Source organism: Cygnus olor, chromosome 1 (assembly GCF_009769625.2).
Source record: "Cygnus olor isolate bCygOlo1 chromosome 1, bCygOlo1.pri.v2, whole genome shotgun sequence".
Lineage (NCBI taxonomy): Eukaryota > Metazoa > Chordata > Aves > Anseriformes > Anatidae > Cygnus > Cygnus olor.
In genome coordinates this window covers 147,279,160-147,291,994 of record NC_049169.1, presented here as the reverse complement: position 1 = coordinate 147,291,994, position 12,835 = coordinate 147,279,160, and the positions used below count along the sequence as shown (strand labels likewise).

The following is a 12,835-nucleotide window of genomic DNA, read 5'->3' as shown; positions in this document are numbered from 1 at the left end:
CCTTGAGACATGTCCTCAGTCTTGTCTGAGTTCACGGCCTGCTTGAAAGTTGACACTTTGGGTAAGGCCTGATGAGACAGGGGCCTGGTGGCTGGATCAGTATAAAAATACAGAATGAAAAAAAATGAGTCAATGCAACCAAACATTTCACTGAATTCTTAGGGTGATTAAAGGTTTTATGGCTGTAAATAGTTCTCAGATAGGTTTTTATCAGGCCTTTTTTAACAACTGAGCTTGGTGAATGTTTAATGTCATTTTTAAAAAATGTTTTTGGACCCTAAAATGACAAGAATTTATTCTGCATTTTAAACATCTTTCAAATGAACATTTTATCATTTTTTGAAATCTGTAACATGCCTTCTGGATCATAAATAAAATGAACGGCGATTACAGTTTCAAGCTTTAAGCTAGTTTCTTGGAGCCAGAGAATTTGGCAGGTGTCACTTTTGTTTGAATCTTTAAGTAAACAGTTACTATTGCAGTTAAATGCACTGCATTCAAAAAATGCTACCACCGCTTTCTTGTAGAAATAAGTTTGTTCCCTTAGTCCTTTTATTTGCAGTTTAAAGCCAGTACTCTTTCACCAAAAAAAAAAAGACTGCATTTTACATTTTTTCTTTATCATCAGAATGTCATGGAGATTTTATTTTGTGTGGGGATGGTGTTTTAAAATAATGTATGTTTATTTACTCCATTCTTTGGTTCTATGAAGAGCTATTTTATGTAGCATTTTTGTGTATTTGTGAATGTCCTGCTCTGCACACTTCGGTTGTACAACCTGTTGTTGCTGACCTTTGTAGCTGAAGTATTACAGTGTTAGGATCAACGTGCCTGACGTTGTTCTTTCACCTCTGGTGGGACTCATCTAGGGGGATTCTGAAAGTTGGGCATCTGGTCTTTGAGGAGCATGCCACATTCCCTGAGTGGTCCTTTGAACAAGAGATGAGCATCTCTGTGTTTGGAAATTTTCCCATCGTCCTATAGGTGCCTTTGTCTTTCTGTTGATAAAGAAGCAGCTGAGTTGTGTGTTGAGGTGAATCCCATTGCTGAAAGAGCACTCCCTTTGGTCTGCAGGCAGAAGCATGCCTTTGTGCTGAGCATCTTCATTCTTCTGTTGCCAGATGATCATCTGGTCTTCACCAGAACTCCTGCCTAGTCCAATAACTTGTCTAAATAGCAGTATCCACCCCTTGAAGATACTCCAGTAATGAACTTGAAGCAATGAAACTGGATTGATTTTGTTAACGATTCAGTTATCTGCAAGCTGGAGAGGGTGGCAGTCTGTTGGCTCTTCCCCGGTAGGTTTTCCTCAGAGAAGATGTAAAACTTGAATTTGAGAAACACTGATATCATGCTCTTGCCTGCTAGGGCAGGTTTTGCCATCTTAATGTGATTAAATTGCCTCTTTTCTTTTGGAGTGCACTTCTGCGAGGATCCCAGTTCCTATCAGTCAGCTTGTGAATGAGAAATGCGGAGAAGATGTTTGAGAACTACTGCACTTGGCAGTATATGGAACTGACTTTCAGTTAATTTTCCCTGATTGTTACTCATATATTTCAATACAATCAGCTGAAATATCTTATCTTTCTTAATCACTGCAAATTAATATCCTGTCTCATCCTGCAAGTCTCTGATCTGTCTTTCTGACAAGTAGGTGGTATCAGCGTCCCCTGCCAATAAGTTGAATGAATTTTACATCTGCGCGCTGTAGTATATCTTGTAGATACAAATGGAAGACGACCCTCTCAAGAGGAAAATAATGGGGGAGGGAAGGAGTTCATTATTTTAATCTTCTGTTGCTTTCTCTTAAAAGTTATCTGTTAATATTTTGCTAGTTCAGGAGCCTAAATGAAATATTACTTTCAAGTTATAAATAACTTGCATCCCCTTCCTGTGAATGTTAGATTAATAAGCCTTTCTCACTCTTTACCTTGGGGGCTCTGTAAGTCTTCCAATTAGCTATTAACTGCCTGATAAAAGATTGCAGTATTTTATGTTATCACTTTGATTTACTGATCTTTTTTTTCAGATGAATATATCGCCAGTAGCTCTTGCTCGCATTTATGAAGAAGACTTTAAGCAAGATATGGCTGCCTTAAAGGTATAGATACTCGAGCGTCTAAATTTTAGAGTATTTTAATGCAATTACTCTGGTAAGGAATCTGATTTTGACGGTTTGATTTGGGGGAGGGGGGACAACAAAACACAATTGATTGTTTGTCTGATGAAGTGTTGTTCATAAATTGACGAGTGATTTACTTTTTCATTCTTCTGAGGAGAAAAAGGCTTTATATTGCACACCTTTTGAATAAAGAGGGGGAGAAAAAGCATGGCTATTCTGAAAGAGGAATGAAGAAGTTAAATTTATTTAAGAACACAGACTTGGTTCACAGATAATACTTAGTTACTGTCATGCAGAAATATCCTGATCTAAAGCATGTAAAACATCAAATATTCTTTCTCTGAGTTCGGGTGACTTTGCTTCTTGCCAGAGTACTGTCAGAAGCAGGCAGTAAAACACTGGGGAAAGTGTATAAAAAAAACTAGTATATTTCTTTTTCTGTCCCTCATTTCTATTTTTTAATATTATCTGCATCTTAAATAGTGCTTGCAACCTTTTTATGATATTTGAAACAATTTTGGTAAGATAAAATTGAGAAGAATGGTCTTTAAAATTTGTTTCTTAAATTGGAGTGGCTTGTCAGTAGAGTATTTCATACAGTCTGATGAACTGTTACCATTTCTTTGTTTAAGGTCCTTCCCCCTACAGTATATTTGAGAGTGACTGAAAACGTTCCTCAGATAATTTCCTTTATAAAAACAATAATTGCTAACGGACAGGCTTATGCAACCTCGCAAGGTAAGATTTGTAGTAAGGCACCTCCTCATTAGCACATGCGTGGGAAGTCAGTGCTCGTAGTGATCCTGTTTAGGGATCAGGTGAGATACGCTATACCAGGTTGTGTTGATTACTACAGTGGGAGCAACTCGTTTGTGACAATACAAGTGTGCCAAACAACTCTTATGCCATTTCTAAGTTAAAAGTAGTTCGTTATTTAACATAATTGTTTACTGTAATGAGCTGCTGTCTCAGCTCCTGTGGGGAAGTCCTGGCCTGGGTTCTGCAAGGGAGCTGGGGAAGCTTACAGCTGTAAACAGGAGCTGGATATCTCCTGTGCACTGTAAAAGACAGGCCTGCAAAACAATGTGTGGAAAATTTTTAGTAGCACTAGTGGCTGTAGAAGGATGCAAATGTGTTTTAACTGGAACACTAGTAGGTAATAATTCAGTCATGGGAGGGGATTGCTAGTTAGCAGGGAAAAACCCAGGCAGATGTCCAGAAAACAGTGTTGTCTTAGGTGCAAAATGAGCAAATGCAATAAGGTTACTGAAAAGGTAGTAACAGGGAAACATGGGCTGCTACTTCTGCAGCATTTCTGGTTTTCTACATCAGAATTTCAAATGGAAGTTCAAAGGTACTTTGTTTTGTTTTGCTTTCAGGGAAATATTATCTCTCCATCATATCAGCAGAGTGAATGTGCCCCATCTTTGCTCTAAAACTAAATATTTTTTTCTATTAGGCAATGTTTATTTCGACGTTAAGTCTTGGGGGGAAAGATACGGAGTATTAACTGCTATTAGTCCTGATACACAAGATGAAGCAGGTAAGTTCATGGCAGCAACTTGTTTGTGTTAATTCTTTGTCTGAACTCCTGATGTATCTATGCATAAACCTTCATTCAACAGTTTTCTAACTTGTTGTGTATAGCTAGCATTTTTAGTTAATTAGGACGTCATGTTTTAGTGGTTACTTACTGGGGCACTCACTGTTGGCAGTGCAAGCGGAAACTCAGTCTTTTTTCATGCTTGGTTTTCTCTATACCTTTGTTCTGGTACTTTAGAACAATCACGATTCTTACTCAATTTTATTTAAATCTTTGGGAGCATTGTATACAAGCTTAGTAATGAGGTGATGCTCTCAGCCCTTGTGCTAGCCAGCAGTGAGGTGGGCGAGGGGAAATGCTGGGAAACGTCATCTCCCACGTTATTGTTGGGCAGTTGCACCCTTCTGGTGTGTGCTAACCAGATGCATTTACTTCTTGCATTATTTACCACCAGACTACTGCTAAGCAGAGTGGTTGTGTGAGCCCTTTTGACGGGCTGTGGTAATGTACACTTGGCTGTGTTCTTCTTTTTTTGCTGCTGTTTTGCTGAGCAGGATTGCTGATCCTCTCTGTAGTTTCCGTAAGCTGGCTCTGATCAGGTCTTTGCATAGTTCGATGCAGGTCTCCTGTGTGCTTTGCACGCTGAAGTTCACTACCTCTTCATTGAAAAAAAATTGTGTTTGCAATTACTGGAAATGTCTAGGAGGTGATACTCAGGTGAATTGCAGCCAGAAGCTTCTCACAGCTCCGCTCTGGAGTTGTTTCATTACAGCTCACAAAGGGAACGTTCTGTAGGGGCAGTTACTGACAGGCTGAAACCATCCTCCTGATTAATTCTAGGCACGTAGTAGCATAGGGGTCCCCAGCTGAATATAGGTAGGGATGTCCTGCATTTTATTGTGCTGTATTACCTTTCTCGTGTGTGCACAGAAGGCGTTTTGAGGAGCTGTGCCCTCCCGTTTGCTGCTGGAGAACTGCATTCAGAACTGGGGTCCTGTGGTGTGTGCTCTGCTTTAGCAGGTCCCCAGCTTCTTGGGGCCTTGGGGTGTTTTTAGTGACAATTGGAAGCAGAGAGGTGTCAAAACAGGGCTTTGCCTGCTGTCTCCTCTATTCTGAAATTTAAAGACCAGTGAATTGTAGGTCACTTTCTTTCTCTGCGAATCTAGAACGTTTCCGTTCCTAAATGTCCCAGACAGCATGCTCATAGCCAAAGCAAACTGTGGTGGCTGCAGGGCACAGTCTCATAACCAGCATCTCCTGAAGAGATCCCTGCTGCTCTCCGACGTGAGTGAGCACTTTCTTGTAGAGCTCTGTTAACTCTGTGGGCTGCCCTAGGGTTAACAGAGGCCCTGGGGAGCCTGCTGTAGGTGAGCCTGCTCTGGGCAGGGTTTGGGTAAGATGTTTCCAGAGGTATCCCCTGGCTGCAACCATTCATATTTTACCCTGCTTCCCCTCCATTCGCTTACTACTGAACTTACTCTAATCTCTAAAGATTCAGTGACCGTTCCTTTGTTTGTAACTGAGAAGATGAAGAGTTCTTTTTCGCAGTAATATACTCCAGAAAGGCAAGAGAGGGATGGAATCAACAGATACAGGTCAAACAGAGCTTGGCAAAATAGTGAAAGCTGAGATGAAGATTCAGTTGGTAGAGCTCAGGTTATATTTCTGTCCCTTTATTTCTTATCAATTTTGAATGATGAAGCAGGTGTAATGGATTTTTGTAATGTGCTTCGCTTAATATTGCATGACATTCTGAATAAAAACAGCCTCTATATAATATCAATAAAGTACAAGTGGAATGGATCAAGAAAAATGACCATCTGATAGAGCTCTGAAAATAGCTGTGAATCATCATTAAAATGTGTTGGTAGTGGAATGCTGCGGGGATAGGTTTGGACCCAGTCATACTTGGTGTTTTTGTTAATGATCTGGAATAAGTAGAGGAAAGAGGTAAATCTAACGTCACTGCTGATAAAAACTGATGAGCAATGTTAAATAATTAAGGATTTTTTCTTCTGCTGCTGCAGTGCAACCTGTATATCCTAGGAAACTAGCTGATAAGTAACTAAGCGAATGAGGTAAAACCAGAGAAGGCCAAAAGAACTGAAAGGATGAGATGTATTAAAGAATCTTGAATCCATCTTTTTAGCCTGCAGAAGTCAAATTCAACATACTGTTTGTTGTGTTTTTTTTTTCAAAAGCTTGATTAAGAAACTGGAAGCCCAAGGTAAGCAGGAAAGGAGGAAGGATGCAGGAAAAGAAGTTGGGCAGAAAATAAAATCTGAATGGTTCACTAAGCACACGCTTCTGCTTTCTTTCATTTGTTCTGTTTTTTTTTTTTCCCTGAGACATGTCCCATTAACAAATCCCTTTTCCATGGTAGTTGATACTGATAAACGCTATGGTAAAGATTTTGCGCTGTGGAAAGCTGCCAAACCTCAAGAGCTATCTTGGACTTCTCCCTGGGGAAAAGGAAGACCTGGATGGCACATCGAGTGCTCCACGATATCAAGGTCAGATTTCTTGTATTTTAAATCCATCGCTGTTTTTTTTTGTCTTTAGTCACAGTACGATAGTAGAAGCAGCACTGCTTTTTTTATGATCGGTAGAAAGCACCAGTTTTAAACTGAATACTTTCTGTAACTGTCTTGTTATATTTTGGCATTTTCTCTCCTTTGAGAGAAAAGCGTGCATTTAAAATAAGCCATGCAAGATCACACAGAAGATTAGGGAGTCTTTTAACTGGAATTGAGTAACCAAAGTTTTTGTGAAAGTTAAGAAAGACCTCTTTCATCTTCCTTCCACGTCATACAATCTCCAGCAGACCTAGTCAAGCCTGTAGTGCAGTATCAGGAGGGCAGGGTATGGGATTCTAGCAGACATAGGAGGCTTTGCTGGCATTATCTTAACGGCAGTTGTGGATGCGTCTGCTAATCATCTATCATTATTCAGATTTCTTTAAAAGTCAGCCACAGTATTAAATATTCAGATTTCTACGTGGCAGTATATTCTGTGGGCATGATGTGAATTGTGTGTAGTAGCAGTTTGCTTAGAGACGTCTTAAATTAATTTGCTCTCAATTTAGAGTTTTGTTTTATTTTTTCCATAGGACAGTAGTACTTTGTCCTGTGCAGTATTAATTTATGACCTATTAATTTGTGTTTGGAAAAAAAGGGGCTTTAACTCCTCCCTCGTGAAACATTGATAGTGGTACTTAGTTTTGCATTAGTTTCATGTCTTTTTTTCAAAGCCAATAAGAAATTATTGAGATCTGACCTTGTGTAACTTGAGAGTTTTGAACCCAAGCTGAAAGTAGATGGAACAACTGCTTCAGGTTTCTCTTTCGTAGGCTGTGCTGGTGCATGTAGGGTCATTAGTCATTACTACCTGCTAGCAAAAAGCATTTATAAAGGTGATTTTATGTCACTAAACAGTTTCAGTGCTGTGGAACAGTTCTTAAAGCATCTGAAGTGCACAGAAGCATGTTGCATTTGAAGTGCAACCTATGACAGAAGTGCACACTAGGTAAGAAAGGACAACCTGTTACAAAATGGCCTATCTGCTAATGTGATGCTATTTAGAGTATGTATGTATTTTCTATACCTTTACTGTGATGAGACTCCTGCCATGTAAATAGGAGTTTACCCATGGAGAGCAGAAGTGTAGTAATCTGGGACTGTAAGAAATGGGGAGCTTATTTTTGTAAGTTACCTGAAGTGTTGTACTGTCACAGTCAGCTCTCAAGTACCCATTTTAAGTAATAACTACTTGCCTGTTTTGCCAAAGATCTCAAAGCTCTTTAAGTTAGGTGAACTAATTTCGAAATGTCTTTGAAGTGTGTGTGTGTGTGTGAGAGAGAGAGAGAGAGAGAGAGAGAGAGAGAGAGAGAAGGTGAAGGGCATCGGTCTCTAGTACAGTCCTGGAGAAGGGAACCATCTGACGTGACTCAGGTCTGATCTGGAGCTTCACTTACAGTGAGGTGGGCTGCAGCTTTTGTCCCGGAGCATTTTGCAGATCTGTCTTTTTCCCTCTCCTCAGCTCTTATTTGTGTTGTTGGAGGAAACTGCCGATGGACAGTGTTCCTCTTTAGGTAGCAAGAGATAAGGGGCAGGCTGGGGTATCTCTCTGAAGGTCCATACTAAATCTAGTTTTGGAGCAGGCAGGAAGAAGGAGAGGGGCATGAGCTTTGGAAATAGCCACAGACAGTCTGCCTTCCATTCTTTCTCCTAGTTTTCTTCTATTTCTCTGCCCCAAACTGGGAGGGTCTATAAATGTAAAAATCTATAGAGATTTATGCCTACAAATACCTGAAGGGAAGGTGCAAAAAAGATGGAGCCAGGCTCTTTTCAGAGGTACCCAGTGCCAGGACAAGAGGCAGTGGGCACAAACTAGAACGCAGGAGGCTCCCTGTGAACATCAGGAAACACATTCTCACTGTGCAAGTGATGGAGCACTGGCACAGGTAGCACAGAGAGGTTGTGGGGTCTCCTCCTTGGAGATCCTCAAAAGCTGCCTGGACATGGTCTTGGGCAGCCTGCGCTGGGTGCTGTTCCTTTTGCTGGAGCAGATGGCCTCCAGAGGTCCCTTCCAGCCTCAGCCAGTCTGTGGTTGTGTGAACTAGTACTGCAGCGCCATCGTGAGCCAGGGTGTTGTGTCCCAAGAAGGGACAAAAATCTTGGCATCCAACGAGGACCAACTTGTTAGTGGGACGTAAGGAGAGACTGTGTGTATTCAAAAGTGCACGCATATGTAGCTTGTCTTTCATTTCCTACTTGCATAGACATGGTGTCTTCCCCAACTTGAGCGTCTGCAGTTTCTGTGCAGTTAGCATTGATTTACTTCCCTGTGAGCTGGTAAGTATTGTCCATGTAAGAGGCGGGCAAAATAAAGTTATCAGCTTGCCCAACATGACCTAGCAGGGACTTAATGAAGCAGTGGATACATCTTAGGAGCCTTGACTCCTGAGGCTTAACCAGAAAGTGGTTTGTCATACTGTCACATGAATACCTTCCTTCCAACCACCAGTAGTTTAGAGACGTCTGTGCCATGCAAGCCCTTGGGTAACCCACATGGAGTTGGCATTGCTGTTGGGATGAGAGAAGTGGGCTCGGGAGAATCAGAGGCAAGGGGCTCAGATAAGTTCCCTTGTCATTAACCCATGCATGTGTGTAATTCAGGCTGTGACTGAATGAGAGGTCTGCATTTCCAACAGGTCACTCAGAGATAATACGCGTGGCAGTGTTGTTTCTCCTTTGGTTTCTGGCTTTTCAGTGGACTTGGTTCTTCAGTCTCATTCACGTGGGTCCAGAATTAGGCATTTTCTTTTGACATTATAACAGGATAGGACTAAGCATTTTCTATCATAACTGTGTATGGTATTGTCTGAATTCTTACAGAAAAGGTACAAGATAAAGCATAGGAACACCAAATTTGAAATGTTCATCACTGAAGTTTTGTCTGTAGGTGAAGGAAGCTGTCTGATGCTGATACCATAGCAGAACGAGGAGAGAAGATGTCCTGCTTGCCGTTCTTTAATCTAAATTAGAAAAATAATTGCTCATACTAAGGAAGATTAATAGCAGGCGGGTATGGTCCTGTCCACGCAGGTCCTGCTGCAATTTTGGTATTAAGATCTGTGTAAAATCCTCCTCTGAAACTGTAATCATTCAATAATGTATTTATATTGATGATGTTTCATCTTACTATTTTCTGCATTTCTGTTACAAAAACCTTTTGTAGTGTTCTACTTACTGATCAGGGAATTATTGTTACAGCGCAGTGTTTGGAAAGCAACTGGACATCCATTCTGGGGGAATAGATCTCGCGTTTCCTCATCATGAAAATGAAATTGCGCAGTGCGAGGTGTATCATCAGTGCGAGCAGTGGGGGAATTATTTTTTGCATTCTGGTAAGTAAAATGTCAGTCACCTGAGAGGCCTGTACAAGTATCAGGGGTTTTGTTTTTTTATTTTTTTTAAGGTTTGACACTGTATGGCATGAAAAGTGAAGGAAACCTTACCAACATGCTGTACTGCAGTGACCAAGTTCTGTCCTCACTAAAAGAAGAAACATAAATGAGTGAATCTTGAAGCTGTAGAACAAATGCCTTTGTAAAGCAGTTACAGTGAAATACTAAATATCATCTGGGGATATTTCCAAATAATATCAGTGTATGTGTTATCCATGTACAATTATTCCTAATTAAAATGTGGAAAGAAGGGTTCTTCCTGTAGAATCTCATCTCTCCTTTCACTTGATTTCTGCAAAATGTGAGGGTATTGGTTATGATAATGGTTTCTTTTCAAATTTTACTTTGGCTGTGACAGTCCTGCTGGAAGAGGGTGAAAATAATTGATCTTTTCTGTATGTCCTCCTAAAAATAGAAATTCCTGCTGTCTTTGAGATAGAACCCTCAGTATCTGAAGGTAGGTGAGTGAAGGTGACAGGTAGCTGATCATACTGTTTTTAAAGCTTTGAAACTGGAATAAACCAGTTCAGTTCTCCATCATCTCTCAGCACCAGTTGCTTGTGGGCTTAAAAGAAAGTTTTCAGTAGAATGCTGAGTAAAATAGCCTGTAATTATAAATACAGCGTAAAGCTCTTCTCTTACAAAAAGACTCCATACTACTGGAAGATAAGAATGGAGAGAAGGCTAAGATGCCTGAACCGATGAGCCAACAAAGCTCACAGTTGTGACTCTGTAGAGAAACATCTGGGCTGGGATGTTTTGAAATGTGGGAGAAACCTAACAAGCAGATGTTCTGCTGCAATGGACTGGAAGCTCTGAATGCATGATTCACATACCTGTAACTATTTAAATTCTTCTGAGAAGCTTGTGGGTTTTTGTTGTTTGTTTTGTTTTTTTAAATCCTCCAGCAGCAGTATGTTGAGTGATGAGTAAGAGACGCAAGGTTAATGCTGAAGACTGAGTCAGACACTTTGGTCTAGTCTGCTCAGGCGTGACCAAAGAGGTTGATGCTGGGTGAGTGACTTGGTCTTGGTGTAGCCCATAGATGCCACAGACCTCTGCATCTCTTTCCCCTAGAAGTGACCTTGGTGCCTGCGCTTGACTTTTGACTTTTGAGATAGCAAAGTGTCTTTTACTCACTTGGTCTTCAGCTTTATGATATTGCTGTTATGTAGAACTGCTGCCTTACGCAATAATGCTTCAGTGAAGATTGTGCTGTACAACGCTGTGAACAATGCCATTATGTGATGGGACTGGCAGCGTCCTTCTGGTAGAAACTGAAATTTGTTCTTCCTATTGTAGTTGTAGTGGTTCTGGATGGTCTCCAGAGAACTGAAGGCAACAGACTGCAGATTGAACCTGACTTTCTTCTTGCTGAGCAATACTTTGTGCAAGATCTCTTGTTGAACGCTATCAGCTGCTTGTTTGAGCAAGAGCTGTAGAGCTGTGGTACACTCTGGGAATTACCGAGGCCTTTGTGTATTTGTACTGTTTGGGGTTAATACCGAATTCTAGTTTCAGTTCTCAATGTAGAGGCTGTTACGAGTCAACAGAAACTGTCCAGAGGCTGGTGCATCCTCCAGGGTACGCTTTACTCCTGAAGTGCTGGAAAATTCTCTGTGCTTCCAATGAGATAGACAATACACTGGTTACTGCCAGCTGGAGCCTTCTGGGAAAAAAAAGAAAAGGAAAAAAAAAAACCAACAGTTAATCTGAGTTCTCTAGCTTGGAGTCAAAACTATAGGGGAAATATTCTTTGAAACTAAGCAAATAAAGAGGATTCAAGATTCCTTTTCTCAAGAAAAGGAAAAAAAAAATACCTTGATTCCAAGGGCAGTTTGAGTGCTGAGGTTCTCTAGGAGCTGACAGATTACATTCATTAATTCAAAAAATTTTGCTGGAGGACGATAACGTGAATTATTTAGGGCAAATGAATCAGCTTCAGAAACAATTTATTCTGGTAACAGACTTCAGAATTTCAGCAGGCTCAGAATTGGAGAAGCAATCCCCATTAGAGGAAGAAAATCCCTGCACTGGGGATAAATCTTCTTATAAGGACTTTATTTTTAGACTACTTGTGCTCTGGGAAGAGCGCCAAGCCAAAGTTATGAAAATCCTTATATTTTGTGATTTCTTTAATGAAATCATTCCAAGTGCTGAAGCTCTTGAAGAGGAGTATTATTTCAAATTCAGGTGTTACCTGTACCTTATTAAGACAACGTGGCCAAATTGCTTGAAATTAGGCTGCCTACAGTTCAATCAGTCAGTATTCAGGCAGCTTTACAAAAGCAAAATAAATAAATAAGTGTACCCAGCCTATTCCTTTTCCCCTGACAAAGGTTTGTGTATGGGGCGTTTACTGTGGTTGTTAGAGCTACAAGCGTCCAGTGTTTCTGGCAGTCTGCATGTTTTTATTTAGGGCCCTGAATTTAACTACACGGCAGTGGAAACGGCCTCACCTGATAGATGATGACTAAACATCATGAAAATGAGATTTTTATTTAAGTGTAGATTTTTGTTGTAGCTGGTTCTGGATCCATACATCTCTCGATTCTTTGCTACCCTTGAAAGGGTGCTGTGCAAACTTAAACGTGCAGGTGGTGGAGGTAGGACTGGAGGTGGCTTTCTCCTGGAGAATCCCCACTGACTTGAACCACTGTCAGAAAGAGCTAGGAGGTGAAACCAGACGCTTCTCATTCACCAGGCCCAAGAGGATTGCTTTTCTCTCCAGAAGAGTTGGTGGGAATTTTGTCCCCTTGGAGAAGGGAGAGGGCTCCCGGCAGGGCGGCAGAGCAGCGCTGTGCAGAGTGATGCAAAATTCCGGCATCAGACTGGGCTGCCCTGCAAGAATTGAAACCTCTTTCACCATCTGTGAAAATGGAGCCATAATTGCATGTAGTGTGTCCGCCCTGAGGAGCACCCCGAGGCATCGGGTAGCACTGGCCTGCTGAATCTGGAAGAATGCAAGGTTGCTGGTGGGGTATTAAAGAATAAGGAGAGTTCACGCTTAAAAATCTGCATCTGAGTAGGGTTAAGCGCTGGGCTCTGCAGTTAACAGAGTGTCTGAAAACTCTGTGTTAGTTGTGGGTGCTTGGTAACTTACAGGATTACTCTATTAATAGGAGAAGCCAATTAAGGCTTTTAACTACATTTCTGAAATGATGCTGAGTAGCATTTTATTGCCTCTGTGTTCAGCATCCCT

General features: G+C 41.0%; 1 protein-coding gene across 2 annotated transcripts in view; it reads left to right on the top strand.

The window, feature by feature from the left end:
* Positions 1-12,835, top strand: part of CARS2 (cysteinyl-tRNA synthetase 2, mitochondrial) — a 36,964-nt gene that overhangs the window by 4,703 nt on the left and 19,426 nt on the right. For both annotated transcript variants that reach the window (XM_040537044.1, XM_040537050.1), the window contains 5 exons: positions 2,030-2,101; positions 2,755-2,860; positions 3,582-3,665; positions 6,049-6,178; positions 9,440-9,573. In XM_040537044.1, coding sequence (XP_040392978.1) covers positions 2,030-2,101; positions 2,755-2,860; positions 3,582-3,665; positions 6,049-6,178; positions 9,440-9,573 — 526 coding nt within the window. The remainder of the gene's footprint in view (positions 1-2,029; positions 2,102-2,754; positions 2,861-3,581; positions 3,666-6,048; positions 6,179-9,439; positions 9,574-12,835) is intronic.